At 38.3% G+C, this 23,536-nt stretch overlaps 1 protein-coding gene and 1 pseudogene across 1 annotated transcript in view; both read right to left on the bottom strand.

The window, feature by feature from the left end:
- Positions 1 to 1,779: 1,779 nt before the first annotated feature.
- Positions 1,780 to 23,536, bottom strand: part of LOC122747104 — a 104,775-nt gene continuing 83,018 nt past the window's right edge. Inside the window, exons 3-5 of the mRNA XM_043993322.1 lie at positions 9,705 to 9,798; positions 4,808 to 4,926; positions 1,780 to 1,923 (exon numbers count right to left, since the gene is read on the bottom strand). Coding sequence (XP_043849257.1) covers positions 1,780 to 1,923; positions 4,808 to 4,926; positions 9,705 to 9,798 — 357 coding nt within the window. The remainder of the gene's footprint in view (positions 1,924 to 4,807; positions 4,927 to 9,704; positions 9,799 to 23,536) is intronic.
- On the bottom strand, positions 13,462 to 13,553 carry LOC122752322 (annotated as a pseudogene).

Raw genomic sequence — 23,536 nt, 5'->3', positions numbered from 1 at the left:
ATTGTCCCCTCACAACAGGGTTCAGGATGTTAAAGGTGGTGGGTGGGTGGGGGAATCAAGGGCTAGTTGGCATTGGAAAGGATTGTTAAGAATTATCATTCAATTTAGAAATGATTTTCTGGTTTCTTCCCTTGTGCCTCGTGAATGTTCTTTATTCTTAGAATGCTCACCCCATCTTACTCTTTACTAGCTCAATTCCTTCCCCCTTCTCAAAACTCATTTTTTTTTACTTTTTCTTTTTTTTTTTTTGGTAGGGAAATGAGGGTTAAGTGACTTGCCCAGGGTCACACAGCTAATAAGTGTCAAGTGTCTGAGGCCGGATTTGAACTCAGGTCCTCCTGAATCCAGGGCCAGTGCTTTATCCATTGCGCCACCTAGCTGCCCCAAAAACTCATTTTTAAAAACAACTAACACAAAAAAGTTGTCATGAGTGGCTACAAATCTTTGGTACTTCAACAAGCACTTAAGTACCTACTATGTGCCAGGCACTATGACAAGTGCTGAGAATAGAAAGATAAACATGTAACCATACCCAGCTGGTACTTAATAAATGCTTGATCACTGAGTAAGGACAATCAGGGATATTGGGGCACAAATAGAAACAGAGACAGAAACAAAGACACAGACACACATATACACAGAGAGAGACAGCAAGAGAGACAGAGACAGAGAAATAGAGACAGAAAGAAATAGTGACAGCGACAGAGGAAGACAGGAACAAAGACAGACAGAGACACAGAGGGACAGAGAAAAAGAATGAATGTCTCCTTTGTGATACTGAAAGCCAAGATCTTTTCTTCTCATTCCTTTGCTTTGCTTCATGGTGACTGACTCTGAGAGTTTCTAATGCACAGGTGGCTCAATTAATAGCGTTGACTGACAACACCTGATTCAGGAATAAAATGTACATGGGCCTGTAATCAACACTGTTGTTTCCCACCCAACAAAAAGGACAGACTTCTCTGCTCATGTGACTGTATGAGGGTAAATTACTCTTCTATGACTTCAGTGTAATTAGTGCTTAAAATTTATAGATTTGAAAATTTTCTTAGTCCATTTTTTCTATTCACAAATGAATTTATTTTCATTGATATGATTCATCAAGTCATCTATACAGCAAAGGGCAATCCATTTTATTTAATATTTATTGTGCCTGTAAAATAGACCTTAACAATCTTTGTACTTTTAAAATGCACCTATACTGTGGGGCAGCTGGGTGGTGTGGTGGATAAAACACCGGCTCTGGATTCAGGAGGACCTAAGCTCAAATCTGGCCTCAGACACTTGACACTTACTAGCTGTGTGACCCTGGGCAAGTCACTTAACCCTTACTGACCCACAAAAAAATGCACCTACATCTGACAAGAAATTATTTGAAATAAGAATGCTATCATTACTGATACTGACAAGAGATGTGTAGTTAAGATGTGTGTATAAATACATTGTCTAGACCAGTGATTTTGTTGGGTTTAAGGGATGATAGCAGTTAATCCCTTCTAATCAATGCAGATCAGGAAGTATTCCTCAATTTACAGTCTGAGAGAATTACTTGAGACACTAAGATGTTAAGTGACTTGTCCAAGTTCATGCAGTCAGCACAAGTCAATGACAGACCTTTAACCTAGGTATTTATTTGGCTCTAAGGCAGCTTTCTATCTCTCATGCATGACGAATATTGGTGACTTATTGCTTTTCTAATACACCATGCCCTAGATTGGGAGGAATGTTCTTTCCTTGTCATGCTTACAGGTTACGATCTTAAACTGTCTACTGGGTTGGTCATTGAAAACGGCATAAGTACCTAGGAAGTCTTATGGCACTTAGATCTGTCAAGGAATTGTCCACCAGCCAAAGGGTTTGCACTCGAATCAGTCTTCGGAGGATCCTGTTCAAATTGTCTGCTTGATAAGGGTCTCCCAAATCCTGAAATGAAATGTTCAAATTCTGGAGGGGGGTAAGAAGGTAAAAAAGCAATTTCTTTTTTGCAACTATTTTCAAAAACTGTTTTTTTTTAAAGACCTGATGAACTCACATAGAACCATATAACTACCTACTTTCCCTGTAACCCTGTAAGTCCTAGGAATATCATGCAAAGAAGGTAACATCAGTACTTTATTTTTGAAAAATAACTGGAAGTTGGCTGGGTTTTTCATAATCAACCACCCTATCAACTTTCTTGATGTCAAAGCAATGAAAATAATTTCTGTTCTAAACTCTGTAAGATTAAAGAGTCGTGGTACCTATAAAAATCACATCATCTCCTTTTTAAAGGAAATCTATATATGATCACTATTAAATTCTGGAAATAAAATAGGAGAATAAGAGACGGGGTCAAGACATTTCACTTTTTTTCTAAAGCAAAATTGTTTCCTGTTTTAAAGGACCTTCAAAAGTCTAACATCTGGGAAGATTATTAATGTCTCTATAGAGTTTCTATGTGTTTTTGACATAAGAGGAACTAAATGATTTAAATGTGACTTTTGCCAAAAATGGAGGTTAGTAAAATAAAACTACTTTGTAAATGCTGAAAGGCCGCATATTAATGCAGTAGAGCTGGGGATGTCCAGTCTGCATCTACCTGGATATTGCAATTGTCAGGACCATTTTAGCCATTTGAAGTCACTTTCATTAGGTAAGAATGTTGACCACCTTGAAGTAAGAGGGTAATTTAGCCCTAACCCTAATTTTGCCTTAAGTAAAGTCTCACTGTTGGGATATAGAAGAGGTGATGTCAATGCCTAAGATCTTTTCATCTCTGCAGCAGGAAGTCATCTTGGGATCATTTGCATATGCAGGTCAGACCTGATCTCTGATAGATGACCTGGGATAGGTCATTCAACCTAGTAATTCTGGGATCTAACACAAATACAGAAGAGTGGGGAAGGTAGAGACCTTTACTCTGATTGAGGGAAAGGAGGTACTCACTCTAGAGGGCAGGGCCAATATGTGCCCTTTGGTCTCTATATCCCATGCACCTAATGTTGAATTGTTCATTGACCAAAGGCTTATAAAGTTGACAGAGATCATAGAGACTGTTTTGCTGAATCTCCTTGAAGGATCATAGATCTAAAGCCAGATGGGGCCACAGAGACCATCTAGTCTAACCTTTTCATTTTAAAGCTGAGGAAACTGTATCATTAGGGTTATTACATATGGATTAAGTGACTCGCTGCCTCTTGACTGCCCATCTAAAGTTAAAGGGCATCTGAGAGACCACCTATTTCAACATAATCATTTCACAAATGAGAGAAGGGAAGTGACTTGCCCAGAATCACATAGGCAATGAGTGGCAAAGTTGGGATTGAAGACAGGTCCTCTGTCTTCCAATCCCATGTTCTTTCCAATGTGTTGCGTGCTACCTCTCATTGTTAGGAGGTACTCCCTTCTCTATATTTAGATTATTAGGGTACCAGAGAAGACATTTTTAAACCCCACAGAGTAAGAGGTTTGTTGGGGCAGTTAGATGGCGCAGTGGATAGAGCACCGGCCCTGGAGTCAGGAGGACCCGAGTTCAAATCCGGCCTCAGACACTTAACACTTACTAGCTGTGTGACCCTGGGCAAGTCACTTAACCCCAATTGCCTCACTAAAAACAAAACAAAACAAAAAAGAAGTTTGTTTATAATTGTTTATGGTTTCCAGTGTGTATCCTGTCTAGAAAAGTCTCCAAGGTTGAATGTAAACAGGGTAATTGGGTCAAGTTGAGCCCAACTGTTTGATTTGGTCTAACTTATCTGTTTAGAATTATTTCAGTGCAAATGAGAACTGTCCATTGCTCAAAGGTAGAAGAAACCCTGGCTCTAGATTGAACATAAACATAGGAACTTTTGCTGGAAGAAACCTCAGAGTTCATTTAGTTCAACAATAACTTGAAATCCCAACACTCTGGAATATTCCATTAAAAGAACATCTACATGTCTATTATGTGCAAAGCATATGGTCAGGCGCTGATGATACAAAGGTAAAAAAATCCTAGGCCTCCAGAAGCTTACATTATATTGCATGGGAAACACATTGAATACATAGTTGAGAATAATAAAAAGTAGGATATGATGATTAGGTTAAAGGAGAGATCCAACATCACCATCTGTCCTCTGCTTGAAGGCTACGTGTGTGATCTTCATAAAGTCATTTAACTTCTGTAGGCGTCAGTTTTCTGACCTCTACAATGAAGGGTTTGGGCTAGATAATACGTAGTCAATCCAAGCTCTAAATCTTTGAGGGTATGAACCTTCAGCAATAGGTTTGCTCTTAGAGAACTAGATATTACCATTTGTTCCATTCACTACTGAACTTATTGCTTCATTGTCTCCAGGCAGACCTATATAGAAGGGACAGGCTGATGAGGTTTTGTCGAAACTCTAAATTCTATGAATTATAGGGGTGATTTAAGATTATAAGAATATTCTTTGCTTTGTGTGACTAACATTTTCCGTTCCTCAAAGGAAAGTGTTCTTCCCCCAAAAAATGAAAGGGAGAAATAGAAACACGATAAATTTTTAAGGAAGTTTCACTCCCTTCTGATCAATAGATCCAATCCAAATCAGCAAGCATGGAATTAAATATCTACCTTGTTCTAGGCACTGTGATAGAAACTGGGAGTACTGATACAGAGCCCCAAATGAAATCATCCCTGTCTTTAAGCAGGTGACATTCTGAGGAACTCTAGAGAAATGGTAAAATAATCAGGGTATACTGGCATTTTTCAAAAAGTGGTCCTTGTTATCTATAAAAAATACCATGCTTAACAAAGAATAATGAAGAAGGTTCACATGTTTAGGTCATGGACCTTTTGAAAAACTCTTACCGTACATTCCTCCCAGTTTTCTTGTTGCCATTTCTCCCATTTGTCTTTTTCAAGTATCTTTTTCTTTGGAGAGGAAAGATATTCCTCACATCTAAAAAGCAGGTCTTCTTCAGAAGGCCCTATATAAAAATCATAAGAAAAATGCAACAGAATATCTTAATGATGCTGGCTTTCAGTAAAGAACAAGCAGGACTCTAGCTAGGTTGGGGCAATCAGGCTCTGTTACTAGGTACAAAAATTTAGAGGGAGTCTTGGCAGCCCTTTGAGTCTCTCTGCAGAGCAGAAACAACTGAGCTAAGCACACAGTTGTCAGGGATAATTAGCTGACACAGGAAAGGAATAGATGTGCCTTCCTTTCCTCAGGGTATTATATGCCAGCTGAGCTTCCAGGCTTGGCCTTTCATTCCCTACTCCCAGCCCATAGCAGCCTTACCACTAGGAATTTCAAGGCATCCTAGATTATGCTCTCTCCATCTCAAGTGAATGAGAGCACATTTTATATCACTTGCCCTGGCTATAAAATTGCTAGTTACAGCTCTGGGAACATGACCAATAACTGCTTTTATAAGCAACCTGTGTAATTTGGGGCCTTTGATGTGCATTATTGTCAGGTTTCAGGAGATAGGACATGGCAGATTTATATCCAAACACTCCGAGTATCAACCACACGTTATAACAAAATTCTGCTGTATCCAGTGACTTTTTTAGGCTAAGAAAAGGGGAAATTTCTCCATATTGCCAACTTCCTAATCATTGCAAATCATTCTCATCTTTTCTCTTGTGTGAAATGAGATATGCCAAATACCTTGCTTCTCACAGGCCTTCTGAGGCAAATGAAACTGTATTTGCTTATATTTAAATCCTGTATTTTCAGACCAGATTTAAATATTAGCAAATGGTTGGTTATTTGGATGTTGCCTCTCAACTGAATGACTCATTCAAACCCTCCTTTCCCCTTTGATAACAGCTTGTGTTTTAGCCATGCTACTTTCCAACCCAAGGGTGAGCAAAGGAAAACTTGAATAAACAAATCGTAACAGCCATATGGCATAGTGGATAGTGGTGGGGCTGGAGATGAGAAAAATCTGAGTTTGAATCTTGCCCCAGACACTTCTTAGCTGAGTACCTTAGTAAGTCTGTAACCCTGGAAAAGTTATTTAACTTCTGTCAGCTTCAGTTTCTTCATTTGGAAAATGGGAACAGCACCTACTTCACAAGGTTGCCATGAGGATTAAATGAGATAATATATGTAAAATGCTTTGCAAACTTTACATGTATAAATCTGATTCTTATTATTACTTTTTATTTAGTTGTTCTGTTAAAGACTATGATAACGTCATTAAGGGCCTCTGATAAAACAAGGGTTTTATATAACTTATATTACAGGATCCACATTTTCTTTCTATGGTTAATCTTCAGTTGGCTATCACTCAGAATTTCATCATACTCCATTTAAAAAATCAGTTCACCATTGTGTCAGGAATGAAACTGATCACAAAAGACATCACTGATGATCAGTGTTCTTCAGTACCAGGGTACTAAATGTAGTTGATGGCCTTAAACTGTGTAAGGTCTTTGAGGGCAGGGGTTGTTTTGCGTTGGCTTTACATCCCTCTACATAGTGGTTGGCATATATGACTCTTCTTGATCCCATTTGGGTTTTCTTCACAAAGATACTGGAGCATCTTTGCACTTGCCATTTCCTTCTCTACATCATTTTACAGTTGAGGAACAAAGGCAAAGAGAGTTAAGTGACTTGCTCAGTGTCATACAGCTAAGTAAGTGTCTGAGGCCAGATTTGAACTTAGGAAGTCTTTTTGACTCCAGGCCCAGCGTTGTATCTACTGCACCACCTAGCTGCTTATAGGAGACATTTAATAAATTATCACTGAGATCAAAGTCTCAGTTGATCGCGTATTCAAAATATTTCCCATAAAGGCAAGGAGAGGAAGAAATGACATCACTGTTAGGGATAAAATTATTCACTATTTTGAATTGTCCTGTAATTCACTATTTGAATTATCTGGCACATATGAATTTCTGGCCCTGGAAAATGACCAGTCACCAGAAAGAGCAACTTCAGTTGTCCAGGTATTTTTTCTTTCCTTTCCATGCCTTCTCCCATCCCAAATATCTTGATCATCATTGATGAAAATAATTTGTCTAGCTCATACCTGTTTCTGCAGCTATTTCCCTAGGAATCAGGGAGGTGATGGCTGTCTGCCTAGCTTTCAGCCATAGTAACATGGGGAATTGCTTGACACCTTAAAGTAGTGAGCCTGTCATCTTCCAAGACCATTTCAAAACTAAATGCCCAACAATTTCAAGAATGTACTCTTGGTTCATTTTGATTAGCTCAAAGAATAATAGGAATAAAAAAAAGAATAATCAGCTAATTACTGTGGAGAGCTTCTCTCCGTACCACATTAAAGTGGGAGAAAAAAAGTTTGGGACATTTCTATATGGCTCATGTCCCAGAATTACTCAATCCTCCTCCCTTTATTGTTGTTTGACTTCTATTGATCTCTTGCTCCTTTAATTATTTCTCCTTAAAGGGACTTTCAAAGATTTTTTTGAAGTTGGAGGCCAAAAGTCACCTCGATGCTGAGAAGCTGTATTAAATTGGATTGCCTTTTTTTAGCTCACTCTTGGATGGTAATTGAAGCTATATCTCAGTAGCTGAGAGCTCCAGTCTTTACTATCTGACAGCTGAGAGATGGTGGCATGAACCTCATACCTCAGAGCTTATTCTTTCTTTCTTGCCAAACTTGCAACTCCTAATAAGCAGTCACTGAATAACTTCCTGAGAGATTTTCAAACAACAACAGAAAATATTGTTTCCCCTGCTGTTTGCTTTTTTTGTTGTTTGATTTCTAATTGGGAGAAATTAATTTTAACATTATCTGATAATTGGGGTCTTGGGAAGTAACAGTTTATCTATCATACCCTAGATAATATTTCTTTTCTCAGAAACTCTCTCTGGATAGCTGGGATTTGGGAACAGCTGAATTATTCTTGATGACTACTTCAGGATTTAATCTAGAGAGAGAAGGCAGTTATTGTTAGAGGGTATTCATTACTCTCTTTTAAAAAAAAAGTTATTTTCTGGAACCCAAAGTGAGCTTTCTCCTTTTAATGAAAGGGAAAGGAGGATTTATTTCAGAGAATCACAGAAACTCAGAATTGAAAGGGTTACTTTAAATGGCAGTCAAGTGGACATCATCAAATCAGTCTCCTACGCCATACAGGAATCCCTTCAACAATATTCCTGACTGTTGGTCATCATACCTCTTCTTGAACATGTCCACTGACGATAAAAACTCATTATCTTTCTATTGAGCCCATTCCATTTTTAGATGTCTCTTAATAGTCCTTATATCAATCAGAAATCTGTCTCCCTCTAACTTTCACCTCTTTGCCCAAGTCTTATACTATGGATCGAGACCCCTGGGTAAGTCTTACTTCTTCCAGATGATTGCCCTTCAATTGTTTGAAGATACTGATCTCATTTTTGTCAAGTCTTCCCTTTTTCAAGTTAGTCATGCCCAGTTCCTGGTAAGCCTTTGTCTTATAGTCACATTTTGAGTCCTTTCATCATGACCATTATCCTCTGGATATACTCTGGTTAGCAAAAAGTCCTTTTGCAATGTGGCACCTGGAAATGGACACAACAGTCCAGTAGCGGCATGATGAGTGCAGAGTATAATGGAACTAGAGCCTCCTGTGATCTAATGTAGTCTGCTATGAATTGAGCTTTTTGAAGTAGCCATTTTCTTACATTTTCTGATCTGCCAATCAAATGACCCTATCAAAAAGGAAAACAATATTAGTTTGTAATGATTATTTCTTTATGAACCCATGTTGGCCCTCTAGTGACCACTTTTTTTCCTTCAGATGATTTTTACTGATGAGAGGCAGAATGTTGTGAGTAGAAAGATGACTTCAGAAATAGGGAATACCCAGATTCAAGTATCACCTTCGATACATGCTATCTGTATGACCCTAGGCAAACCATTTAACTTCTCAATGGCCCAAGTAACTCTCTAACACTATAAGCTGCAGAACATTTGCAGATCTGCTTTGGTGGAGGGAATTGGTTCAGTGGGAGATCCCTACCTGAATGAAATCACAAATCTGGACCAATGAAAAATGAAAGTTGAACTAGACTGCCCCTGAGCTTTCTTCCAATTCTGACAGTCTGTGATTCAATGAATGATTATCATGAGCAACCAGGACTGGGCATTTTTGGTTTGGCCCCAGAGGGCACAATAGGTGCAATGGACGGAAGTTACAAAGAAGTAAATTTAAGTGATATAAAACAAAAAAAAAGCTTATGATAAGATTTGTCCCAAAGTGTAATGGTTGCCTCAGGAAGCAGTAGATCCCTTTCTTTCATTTTTTCAGGGAGTGATGGTTGTGGTAGCTATTTTTTATGTATGTTGTATATAATGTATAATATTCAAATATGTATTAGACTAGTTGGCAGCCTCAGAAGTCTCTTCCAAGTTCAGGATTCTGTGATTCTACAAAATCTTAGAAATCTTTGGTAGCATAATGCCAAAAGGAGGTAAACATTGTTTTAGGTTGTGATGCTTTTGAAGAATTTATTCAAAAATCAAAACCAAATGGCAGAAAAGGATATTCAGAGTTTTATACAGAATCTTCTTTTTGCATCCTGTTATATGTATGGAAATACTGGGGAAGAGGGGAATGTTTAAGTTCAAAATTTTTAAAACAATTTTTTAAAGATTAAAAATAGAATAGCAAAGAGAACTTATTAAATTGAATTTTTTCCATATATATGTGTGTGGATATAAGTGGATATCACCTATACATATATACACACATACATATACATATTCATGTGATAGCCACTTACACTTGCTATCTATCATACCTTCTCTCACTCTTGGACAGCGGAGTTGGTCTCCCTGAACGTCATGTTGCTCTAGCTTGCTCCAAGTCAGATATTTGAAAGAATCTGACGGAAGCTAAAGGAAAGGGGGGAAAATTGAAAAAGAGATGAAATGATGGAATAATGACTGGAGGTCCCGTTAACTGTTTTCTATCTATAAAATGAATGTGAAGCATTGGCTTTGTCAATCCTGGAAATCCCTAATGGTTAGCTCATAGGAACATGACAAGCTTTGAACTGGAAAGAATCTTAGAGGTCATTCATTCCATTTATTTCAACTCCTTCACTTTGCAGATGAATAAATGACTGAGTCCAAATAAACTCAGAGCCCTGCACATATTCACACAGCAAAATGTCAAAGCTTGGAGACAAGGTCTCCAACTCCAAATGGAAACTTTTCCCACTATGCCATGTCTATATTGTCTAGCATTGTACTTGAACAAATTACCAAATAGCCATGTTACTCTAAAGCAAGACTTCTTGACCCAAGGGCACACGGACTGAATGCATGGGGTCCATGAACTTGGATATGAAAGGAAAAGATTGTATGTTATTATTGAGTTGTTTCTGTGGTATCTGACTTTCATGACCCCATTTGGAGTTTTCTTTGAAGACATACTGTAGTGGTTTGCCATTTCCTTCTCCAGCACATTTTACATATGAGGAAACTGAGGTAAACATGGTTAAATGACTTGCCAAGAGTCACATAGACAGCTAGCAAGTGCCTGAGGCCACATTTGAACTCAGGAAGGGGAGTCTTCATGACTCAAGGCCCAGTGCTCTACCCACTGTGCCCTTTACTTTCATTAATCTTAAACTGAAGTTTAAACTTCTTCCATTTATGAATGTAAGACAGCAAACATTATTACGAAAATGGGGTTCATAGGTTTCACCGAAGACATCCATGACACAAATAAAATTAAAAATCCTTGCTCTAAAGGGACTACGATATTAAATTCACACCCCATAAACTCATTTATCCATTAGGGACATGAATATTTGTATATATTTTATACAACTACAACCTGAGGTAAAAGAAGAAATTTGACAAGCTGAAAATGTCAATTTCATGCCTCTAGCTGGTGCCAAGAAAGGCTAGATTATTGAATACCTTCTATTTGACCAATTTCAATCTTACCTCTGTCATCAATATTTTATCATGACCTTAGTTGTGGCAGATAAATGTCAAGTTCTCCATTTACAAAATGAGACAAATCATTCATGCCCCCCCCCCCATCTCACACATACAGGTATGCTAATGGAAAAACTAGCTTCAGAATGTCTAAGAAACAGAGATGCTCCTAGGTATTCTTATTAACTGAATCACAGAATCAGAAGAGGCCTCAGAGGCATCTATTCCAGCCCATTCCTGAAAACAAATCCCCTTTACAACACACCCACCAAGTGGTCACTCAGCATTTGCTTCAAAGCCTCCAGGGTAGTGGGAACCCACTACCTCTTGGGCAGCCCATTTTAATCGTGGAGAACTATAATTGGTAAGAAGTTTTGTTTTGTTTAATTTTTCCCAAGCCTATGTTCATTTTTTTTTTCAAATTCTACCCTTTGCTCCTAGTTCTGCTTTCAAAGAATAAACTTGGCTTAATCTCCTGGTCTACCCACCAGTAAGCATGAGCACATTCTGATTTGCTGTGAGTTAAGTACTGTTATACTGTATTATTTAAAAATAAACTGAGATTGTTTCCAGTTGAGTGTTTTTTGGAAGCCTCCTTTTCTAAACTGTTTTATGCTCTTGAGCTATTTTCGACTCCTACACTAGGAGCAAAACTGTCTGGAAGGCCAATCCCCCAGGACTAAAACACTCCATTGCCTTTTTATGTCTTCAGATGACATTACCGTCATAAAAAAAGAAAGAAAAACAGGGACAAGTAAAAGCTGCAGTGACAGAAGGGAAGGAGGCATAGCTTGGAGGAAATAGCACTGCTGTAAGAGCATGAGAACCGAGTTCAAATAAATTCCACCCTTCTGCCTATTTACTAGCCACATGACCTAGAAAGATCCAGAATGTAGTGCAAAGAGCAGTGAATGACTAGTCAGAAGATCTGAGTTCAAGTTCAGCTTCCAGCACTGACAAGCTATATAACCTGGGAAAGTTCCTCTTGTTCACCTTTATTCAGAACCTAGTATTCTTTCCAATGCACTATGACATTCTCCATTCAATGAACTCCGGTGGCTTATGATCACTTCCAGGATCAGCTATAAAATCCTCTGCTTGGGCTTCAGAGTCCTTTACAATATGGTCTCCTCCCTCCTTTCTGGTCTTCGTACATACCCCACCCCCTCCATTCTCTGTAATCCGGTAACCCTGACCTCTTTGCCCTTCCCCACAGGAATGGAATGCCCTTCCATCTCTAGACTCTGGGCATTTCCACTTGCTGTTCCCCATGCCTGGCATAATCTACCTCTTCACCACCTCCAGACTTCCTTGGCTTCCTTCAAATCCCAGCAAAAATCACAGCTTCTACAAGAAGACTTCCCTGATTCCTCCTTAATGCTAGTGCCTTCCCTCTGTTCTATTCAATTTACCATGTATATAACAGGCACATAGAAGGCATTTAATAAATGTTTTTTGACTAACTGATTGACTGGTTCTTCTCATTTTGTCTCCCCCATTACACTGTGAGTTCCTTGAGGGCAGGAAGCATCTTTTGCCTTTCTTTGGTGCTTAGTAAGTGCTTATTGCCTGATTATACCATTCTGAGTCTAGGTTATCTCTGAAGTCCCTCGCAGCTCTGCTATTGTGTGGCACTAGGTTTATACTTATATTTTCCAAAGGGTTTTACTGGTTCTGAAGTCAGAGGAGCTGCATTCAGATCTCACTGCTGAGGGAGCAGCTAGGTGGCACAGTGGATAAAGCACAGGTCCTGGATTCAGGAGGACCTGAGTTCAAATCTAGTCTCAGACACTTGACACTTACTAGCTGTGTGACCCTGAGCAAGTCACTTAATCCTCATTGCCCCACAAAAAAACAAAAACAAATCTCACTGCTGATACTTACATTCTTTGGGACCTTGGTTGCAAAGTCATTGAACCTCCCTGGGCCTTAATATCTTAAAAGATGGAGTCTGACTAGACCTTTCAGCCTTAGATCTATGATCTCATATTCCTAGTTCACACAAATAGGGGCTCCTTGAGTAATGAATGAATGTATTTTTTATTTAGGTTCCTCTGACACTGAATTTTTATTTTTATTTTTGAGGGGTGGAATAGACCTGGAGTATCAGTGGATACTGCTTCCATCAAAGTGGATCAGCAATTACAGAGTTAGGGCTTTAGAGATTCCTGAGAATACTGAAAGGCTAAGTGATTTGTTCAATTTCACATGGTCACTAGGAGTTGGAGGTAGAATTTGAACCTAGGTCTTACCTACTCCATGGTTGGTCATCTAGGAACAAAAGGTACCTGCTTCTCTGATACTATGTAATATGAATTTTTAAAGTTTTGAAATAGACTCAGAATTTGCTGCTATTTGGGCTGGGGGCCACTTGGGTATAGAGACTGGAACATTTCAGTATTAGGATTAGGTATTACATGAGGCTCCGACAAATTTGAGTATGTATGTCATGGGCTGTGTCTATACCATACCAGGATCTTGGAGCAATTTGGGGAAAGATTTGTTGCAATTCATTATGTAGATCATTGCATAACAAAATAAAACAAACCCTCCAAAAACCTCCAAACAAATTCTATTTATGAGAAGGAAGCCTTCATTTAAAGAAAAAGACATGTGGAACACTTCATGAATTTGTGTGTCCTCCTTGCGCAGGGGTCATGCTAATCTTTTTTTTTTTTTTTTGCATCTGTATTACTGATTTTTTTTGGGGGGGATGAGGGTTAAGTGACTTGCCCAGGGTCACACAGATAGTAAGTATAAAATGTCTTGAGGCTGGATTTGAACTCAGGTCCTCCTGAATCCAGGGTCGGTGCTTTATCCACTGTGCCACCTAGCTGCCCCCAGCCTTCACTTTTTAACTGGTGTACTTCTGTTTTTTTTAAGCAGAGTTTTTGAAATACTGAATTGTTTGATATTATGTAGACCAACATTCAGTTTGTTGGGGGCAGCTAGGTGGCACAGTGGATAAAGCACCAGCCCTGAAGTTCGGAGTACCTGAGTTCAAATCCGGCCTCAGACACTTGACACTTACTAGCTGTATGACCCTGGGCAAGTCACTTAACCCCAATTGCCTCACAAAAAAATTTTTTTAAATAAATAAAATTTTAAAAATTCAGTTTGTTGACTAATTTTTCACATTCCCTTTAACTGTTCTGGCCCCCTGTAAAGTGATCAGCTAAATATTATCTTCTTCCAGAGGAAGGTGATGTCATTACCTTTAAACTTATGGCATATTACCCAAAGGAGTCAGCCTGGGTTCTATGAGATCATCAACTGACTTGACTCCATCCCAAGGAAATAGAGGTGTGAATCTTCAGCAACAATAAGGAATCCAAGGGAAAGGCTAAACATGACAGCCTAATTAACTCTACCATGTTTAATTAACCCTGAACATATCAAGTTTTCTCTAAGTCAACCTTTCTACAACCCCTAGGGTGGAGATTTCAAGTTGTTCAAAAGAAAATGAATGGATGTAATGAAATATCAGGATATAGGAAGATTCAAACTGTGAAAAGCTTTTTTTTCTGGGTAAAAATGAGCTTTGTTTCTTGCCATGTGTGGACTATTCAATGTTTTACATGTTTATTTTTCTAAAGAAAAGGAGGATGTTCAAATTTTAAGCATACATATCCATTGGTCCTATTTATCTTTTCCTCTTTACATTAACAACTTGTTCCATACATAGGTCTATAGTACAGGGTATCCTTTGTCAATTATGGATTGTACTATATGGCCAGCAAATGGTTTTCTGGCCTTTGGCCCAAAGCCTCCAATAAATTCAGTCCCTCCCAGAGCAGGTCCAGGACAGCTCCAACTTGTAAGCAATTTTTCCTGACATCAAGACCAAATTTGTCCCTTTGAGATGCTCACCTACTTCTCCTAGCTCTGTCCTTTGGAGTCAAGCCAAGATATCTTCCAGGGGTTCTTAATCTTTTGGGGGTTCTGGACCCCTTCATGAGCTTATTTATGGAACACTTCTCAGAACTATGTTTTTAAATCCATAAGATAAAACACAAAGCTTATAAAGGACACCAAAGATATTGAAATATAAATATCAAAATATATTTTTCCTTTATCTTATTTTTATTTTGGAGGCAATCAGGGATGTGACTTGCCCAGGGTCACATAGCTAGTATGTATCTTAGGCTACATTTGACTTCACATCTTCCTGACTTCAGGGCCAATGCTCTATCCACTGTACCACCTACCTGCCTCCAAAATAGGGTGTGGCGGTGGGGGGAGTCAAGTTTATAGATACCAGGTTAAGGATCTCTGGTCCAATACTTATGCTAAGGGACAGCCCTTCAAACTTCTTAAAGTCATCATGTCCCTTCTTTTCTCCATTCCCCTTCCTCCCACCTACAGTTTCTTTGAGAAGCTAGGTAGCATAGTGGATAGTATGCCAAGCCTGGAGTCAGGAAGACCTGAGTTCATATCTGACCTCAGAAACTTACTAACTATATGACAATGGGCAAGTCACTTAACCTTTATTTGCCTCAGTTTCCTTATCTGTAAAACAGATAATAGTACCTAGTGTTGTTCTAAGGATCAAATGATATAATAATTGCAAAGTGCCTGGCAAAAAACAAGGGCTATATAAATGTGAATCATCACCATCATCATTATTCAGGCTAAATATCTCCAAGTGTTTTTGTTTTTATTTTTTTTCCAGATAGATTCAAAGCTACAAAATAAGGCAAATGAACTAGAGTTTGAACGCCAAGGTCTCTTTCAGATTGAAATCTATGATCCTAATTGAGACGATCTTACAAAATGGACTCATTCTCATTGCCCTTTTCTTGACCCTCTCCAGCTCCTCAACTTCCTTCCTTAAGTGTGGTCTGCACAATTGACCACGATACTCCAGCTGTGTTATGCTCAAAGCAGAATCCAGTGGGACCATCATCTCTTTATTTCTGTTTACTCTGTGAGTCTCCTGACACTCCCTGAGACCGCATTTGCCTTTTAAAAAAAATCACACTGACTCTTAGTGACTTTGTAGTTTACCAAACTTCCCAGATAGCCACTAAACATATCCCCCCAAAATCCCTTGATATTTTCCCAAGGACCAGATAATTAGCCATGCCTTTTGGATATTACACTTACGAAGGTGATTTTTTTAAAATCCAAAGTGTATGATTTTATATCCATTCCTATTTAAAATTTTATCTTATTTCATTTGATCCATCACTCAGACTAAGACCTTTTTCTGGATCCTGACGCTCTTATCCAGGTATTTGCTACCCTTCTCAGCTTTGTACCCTCTGACAATTGGATAAGCATGCCAATTTGGATTGCTACACAAACACGCCACAGACAAGGCTTAATTAACATCAGTAGGAGATGACGTGGGCCACCCTCCTGACATTTTTAGTAGTTTCAAAGCATCCTGGAATAATGCCCATATATACCCCTTCTACTCTGGGGTAGATGAGTTTTCCCTTCCCCCTCTCCAACCTCTATCCTTGAAGGAGAAATCTCGGGTTTGTTTGTAAATGTATTGAAAGCATTGAGAAATTTTCCCAAGAGGAAATAGGGTGTATAAAGAGCTTTAAAGGAGAGAGGATCAAGGATCAAAGATATTTACCGGTGATGAGATGCCCGAGTCAGAATACGGATGCAATGTTCCTCTGTTTCTATACAAAGTGGGCCAAGTGTTTGTTTCACTCAGCTCAGAGTAGGGGGATGAATTGGATTTGCAAATATCCCGACTGCTTCTGTTCAGACCTGAGGAGCTGAGTGGGAGAATGATTAAAATATAGGATATATTCCTTTCCAAGTGTTCTTCTGTGGTCTGTTTTGTATGTATATAAATTGTACTATTTTAGAAAAAAATCTCATCATGGTAACATGATTTCAAAAGCTAATTTGGACTGTCCACACATGGAAATTCCTGGAGAGTAACTCAATTTTCCAGGAACATACTTGTTAGCTTCTCTGTTTCTACATTAGTTCTATTTTAAGAGGATTTTTTGAGGTCAACAGCACTACAATTACTCTTCATTTCTGCTTGGAATGCCTGGCTTTATTCAACAGCTCAAATGATAACTTCTGCAGGAGGTCTCTCATGGGTTCCATGAGCTTCTGCTGCCTTTCCCTTTAAGGTTACCTCCCATCTCTTCTATTTGTATCATATATCTCTATCTCTGTCTCTGTCTCTGTCTCTGTCTCTGTCTCTGTCTCTGTCTCTGTCTCTGTCTCTGTCTCTGTCTCTATCTCTATTTCTATCCTTATTGTCTAATAGGTGGATAAAGCACCAGTCCTGGATTCAAGAGGACCTGAGTTCAAATACCCAGACACTTGACACTTACTAGCTGTGTAACACTGGGCAAGTCACTTAACCCTCATTGCCCCCCCCCCAAATAATGTAAGCTCCTCAAAGGCAGTGACTTCTTTTACTTTTTGTTTACATCTCAAGTGCTTAGTACAATGTTATATACCAAGTAAGTGTTCTATAAACATTTGCTTGATTGAATAAAGTCAAGATTTCCATATGCCTTGCCAATATGGGCTCCCAGATTGAACCCTAAAAGATATCACATCTAGCTGTGTGTGTGTGTGTGTGTGTGTGTGTGTGTTGTTTTGTTTTATTTTTTGGAAGGAGGACAAAGTAGACCTGTGATTTAACAGAAACAAGGTTAGCATTCTTAGCCGGAAGGTAATTGTATTTTAAAATGTCATAAAATTGTCAAGGCTCTTTTCTTAATCTTGCAAAGGCTACAGTACAATAGATAACTGAAACTGAGAAAGATTCTTCTTATGCAGCAACAAGATCTCAATCACTCTCAGCTACTTTGGCAGCTCTGATTTCTTTCAGGTGTGACTTTGGGAGTTTTCATCGCATCTCTTTACACACTTAAGCCTACCAATTAGATAAGGATTCTTCCGTTGTATACAAAATAGTAACATTTTAAATATGAAATTAAAGGAACAACATTCAATTGTTTGAACCATAAGCTATTTGGCAGCTAGAAGGGCTTTTTCTCAATGACATATTGGCTAAGACTTAGCCAACAAAAGATGGAATAACTGAGTAGGGCTAGAATTCAGTAAAATATTCAGTTCTGTAAAGAATTAATTGTCATTTGAGGTTTTTATGCCTCAGCCATCACTGGCCTGGGGTTCCACAAACCGCAGGGTTCTCCACTCACTGGTTATAGCCGTTGCCATGGCGCTGGCACCTACGTCATCACCACTCGCCAACGCCTACATGGGCCTGGCAAAATTATAATGATTGGAAGCCTAGTGAGGGCAGTCATGTGACTGTCAGAACAGCCATCCCATTGGCTGGGGCTGTGTGGGGGTTTTTCTGGGATTGGGGGAGGAGAATTGGGCATTCTAGGTGGAAGCTGGAAAGAGACAGGAGTTCTGCTGTGTATTTTCAGCTGATTCCTGGGCGGTGGTATTTTTTCAGGTATTATAATTTCCCTTTCCCCATTTTATTTCCTTTCCCTTGATCCTACTGATCCTGTTTGTGTTTGTTTTGTTTTTTTAAGTTCGTTCTTGTTAAAATAAATCCTGTTTTGAGGGAGGCTGCTGGTGTCCTTCCTTGCCCCAATATTGCAGTGAGCCACTTAGCTAACACTCCCCAATTAAAAATTGTTCCCCACGGTTCCCTATTTTATAGACAAAGAAGCAAAGGTTATTGTCACAGGGGAAATTGGTGATGGTGGGGGTCCTTAGGTATTCCTCTTTAAAAAATTATACCCTCTCACACACAAATCCAATTAGAATGAAATTGTCTTTTATTTGGGTGCTAGAGAAGGTAACCAAGAGAGAAGTCAGAAACTTCTCTCGAGGGGAGATGGCACAGAGACATGATTCTCTGAGATACCTATCTCCTGAAACAAAAGAAAGGCAAAAACTTTTATAGATGGGGTGACCACCTGACAATGGGGGGGGGAAAGGCTTGAATGAGAGGTGGTGGTCTGGACAATAACTGGAAATTGCAGGGATCCCCATCAACTGGGGGATAACTGAACAAGTTGTGGCATATGATTGGAATGGAATACTACTATGATATAAGAAATTATGAGCTCAATGATCTTAGAAAAATGGAAAGATGTCCACAAAATAATGGAGTGAAAGGAGTAGAACCAAGAGAATATTGTATAGTGACAACATTATCGTTTTAAAAACAACTTTGAGTGAATGTCATTTTACCAATTTTTAATCAATATTAACCCATAAATACACAAATTAACTGCAAAGGACATATTAAAGAATATGCTTTCTGCATCCAGAGAAAGAACTGATTAATAGAAGTTTGTAGAGAATGATTTTATACATACACATACATATATATAGGATCAAATATATATCTATAAACAAATATGCATATATAGGATCAAATATATATCTATAAACAAATATGCATATATAGGAACAAATATGCATGCATATATATGCATATTTGTTCTACTAGTAGACATCTCTAGGATGGGGAAAAGGGGAGAGAAGAATAAAAAGAAAAAAGTTTCCATGATAATTTTATTATATATTTAAAAGGAATAGCAAGTTATACATAATAGACTTATGATTTCATATACAATCATTTTTTTTCTATTTTATTATGTTATAGAAATGCTTGTTTTATTTTTAAGTTCAGAATAAAATAAATATTATTAAAAAACTAGCTATTTCATGGGAGAAGTTAATAAGGTATATCTTCTGAGAGAGCATCGCTAGAGAAGGTGGGTTGGCTTATCATGTAGCAAGACTGATGAAAGATGAAACACACAGAGTTCCCCTTTGTTTCCATCAAATGTCAAGAGATTTAAGGGAATACCCCACAAAATCTTGTGTAGACCTCCATAATTAATTGATTGGAGAATTAGAGAATTCATGGGGAGGCACATGGAATGAGAGTGGGAATTGGATGTAATTTTTGGAAAGGGCACCATATCTATGATATCACACACTTTAATGGAGAACTAAATATCTGTATAGTCACTTTAGAGTTGACCATGGGCAAAAATGAATATAACCCTTGAACATCTATAAGATGATCACTAAAAGTTTCATCTGTAATGAAATCTCCCAGCTAATCTTATTTTATCAGGTGTTTTTTCCTCAAAAAAAAAAAAGGAACAGAAGATAAAAGTAAGGTTTTGTTTTGTTGGGGTCACATAAATCAAGATTTTATTGGACTCCATTCTCCAAAGCTACAAGGTTTTCCATCTCATGCATAAGAAGACAAGTTATATTAAAATATTGTTTGTAAATTTAAAGTGCCTTTAGTCCTTCATTTAATGTTGTTTTTAGTTTTCAGTTGGAAGTTATTTCAATACTGCTGTTGACTTCCTTACCCTAATAGCCACTGAAGACTTCCTGAACAATTAAAACCAGGGGAAGCATAAATATGTAAGAAATCTATTGAATGAGTTGAAGAGCAGGTGATTGAAATCTAGAGAATTTTGACAAATACTCGACAGCCACTGGTTTTCCTTCATGTAAGCCTAGAGAGCTTGCCTGAGCCCAGAAGACAGAGAAGAGTTTCCTCTACCCACTGGCATTGAAATGTAATATACTGCCCTATAATGAGATCCTTACTTCAAGAAATGAAATGCTTTGGATGAGATTCAGTAAAGCCCCATCTTCCTTCTACTGAGTTCTCTTTGGCAAATGGTATTGTGTTAGAGTATATAGCAGGAAAGATTGTTCCTAAGAGCAGTAAAGGAGGGGCAGGGATGAGGGAATTATCAGTGGTAGCTTGAGTTGCACATGGTTAGTAGTTTTTGTTTTGTTTTGAACAAGAATAACTCATTGGATTCTAGTCTTGGTTCCCCGAGTTATTATATTAGTCCAGTGCCTTTGAGCAAGATACAATCTCTCCATGCATCTGTTTCTTAAAGTGCTGAATGAGAATAATGCTTGATCTCCTAGCTGAAGGAAGTTAGTTTACTTTTAAAGTCTTCATGCTCTGCCCCCTTCTTTCTTTCCAGTTTTCTTATACCTTAAACCTCCTCACATACCTTTCAATCCAGTGACACAGGTTTCCTTGCTGACCTTCACACGGGGCATTTCATCTCCCAACTCTGCATCCTCACTGGACATGTGCATGCCTGGAATATTTTTCCTCCTTGTCTTTATTTACTGGTTTCCTTCAAATCTCAGCTCAAATTCCACCTTCTGCAAGATGGCTCTGCCCATCTCCCTTAATGCTTTTTCCGTCTTTTCTCTGCATTTATCTCCAACTTATCCTGTCTAGATCTCGTTCCCACTTAGTTCTTCGCGTGTTGTCTCCCTTCCATCAGATTGGGAGTTCTCTGAGGACAGGGACTTTTTCATGCCTTATCCCCAATACTCAGCATGGTGACCAACACATAGTGATGGTTAATAAATATCTCTTGACTTAACTGTGTATCTCTTTTTACACAGTAATGCCATTATAATAATGATAACTAGCATTTCTATATTGCCTACTATATGCCAGACACTATGCTAAGTACTTTACAAATATTATCTCGTTTGACCCTCATAACAACCTGGGGAGGGAAGTGCTACTATTATCCCAATTTACAGTTGAGGAAATTGTTGTAAATAGAGGTTGAGTGACTTGCTAAACATCACAGAGCAAAGTAGTGTCTGAAGATGGATTTGAATCCAGGTCTTCTTGATGCAAGGCTGAATGTTCAGTATTACCTGGCTGCCTCTAAACCAAAGAAGACCCATGGGCGTGAGCATATTTATAGCATCTCTTTTCAGTGTAACATAGAACTAGTAAGGAGGTATCCACCAATTAATGAATGACTGAGTAAATGTACGTATATTAATATGATGAAATACTATTGTGATATAAGGAGTGAAAAAAAGAGACCATTTCAGAGAAACCTGGAAAGAATAACATGGACTCTCTAGTGAAGTGAGCAAAACAACCACAATTTATACTACAGCATCAAGATTGTAAAAATTAACAATTTTTAAAGACTTAAGAACGCTCAATGAGGCAATGACCAACCACGATGCCAGAGGCCAGTGATGTAGAATGCTACCTATATCTTGACAGAGAGGCAATGGACAAATATGTAGAATGAGAAGATATTTTTGGACCTTGGCTGATATGGAATTTCATTGTGTTTGACTAAGTTTATATGTTACAGGGGTTCTGTTTTTTTTTCTTTTTTCCAGTGAGAAGAGGTAGGAGAAAGAAAAAAAAGAAATGCTTAATAATGGAAAAAATAAAATTGAATTTTAAAAAGTCATCTATCACCTCCTAATTTTATGTATGGGAAACTGAGATGCAAAAGTGAAATGACTTTCTCAAGGTCACACGAGGAAAAGTGACAGAGGTGAAATTTAAACCCATGTTCTCTGATGCCAACGTGAGTATAAGCTTTGAATAAATATCAGTTGAATCATGACTTTAGAGTCTTAAGGGACTTAAAAGACTATCTAATGCAATCTCCTCATGTTATCTATGCAGAAAGTGAGACCCAGAAAGATTAAATGACCTTCCTTAGGTCACACAGGTAGTAAGTAATCTTCATATGTTGGAACAGTGTTCCTATTCATGACCACCCATTTTTAAAATCCACAAAAAGGCACCATTTTAAAAGCCAGATTTCTGAAGTTTAGAATATAAAGACCTTTAAACCTTTCTGCTTGCAGTAAACAAATGGTTATCATAAATTAGCAATCTAAACCCTTATGAAAGTGGAATTAATTTTTTTATCACTTTAAAATAAACCTGCCTTGGAAAAGGTGCCCATACAAAGCTGGCCACAAGTACAAGGAAGAATAGATTATATATTTTTTAGGGGACAGCACTGTCTGAACTGACCTTCTATTGATTTCTTGTTAAAGGGTAATGAAACAGGTAAAGAATGAAACAGGTGAGTGGAGACCAATATTGTGGAATGAAAAACAAAAATAACAAAGGTGTTCCATTCAGAAGTCTTTTCCATCCAAAGATGGTGTTGCTCTGTACAATAATTAAGCCTCCTCCCTTCTCTTTGGCAGTCATCAATGTAGTTTTATTGCAATGCCAGGTTGCTGATGACAGAAGTGTTTACCACTGGACAAACAATAGATGTCCTGGTTTCTGGGACACAGCTTCTGTTGTTGAATACACCCAGGCTGCAATGAGGGAGCCTAACTAGGGCCTAGCCCTGCTTTGAATTGGCCTAATCATAAACATTTATTATATGCCTACCATGTACCATGCATGGGAATATAAATTCAGTAAACAAAATATTTCCTACTCTCAGAGAACTTACATTCCAATTGCTTGAAGGCAGTGAGTGTTGGCAAAAAAAGGTACAGATATTCGATGAATCAGTTTTCAAAACCATCATTTCCATGGCCTATGAAAATCTATGAAAAGATATGGTTTGTCATACTGGGGAAAGAGTCATTCCTGGGATCTGGAAGACCTGGATCCTACCTCTAACCCACGCTGGTTGTGTGACTCCTGGGTAATTCATTTCACTCTCAGTGCCCCAGGCAGCTCTCTATGACTGCAGGGCACAAACCAGCTGCTTATGTATATAGGTGAGAGGTTTTTCCTCACCAGTTTTTTACATCAGTGAGATGACAGGTCCATGCAAAACACGATGGGTTAACCTCACTTCCACTTTCATCCAAGGGAATTCTCCCTGAAACTCAGGAAATAATGCTAAGGATCTCAGACTGATGAATTTTACCACACTCTATTTGTTTTGAGATTCCAAATAATAAAATT

This window comes from Dromiciops gliroides, chromosome 3 (genome assembly GCF_019393635.1).
Source record: "Dromiciops gliroides isolate mDroGli1 chromosome 3, mDroGli1.pri, whole genome shotgun sequence".
Classification (NCBI taxonomy): domain Eukaryota; kingdom Metazoa; phylum Chordata; class Mammalia; order Microbiotheria; family Microbiotheriidae; genus Dromiciops; species Dromiciops gliroides.
This window is presented reverse-complemented; position numbering and strand designations above follow the sequence as displayed.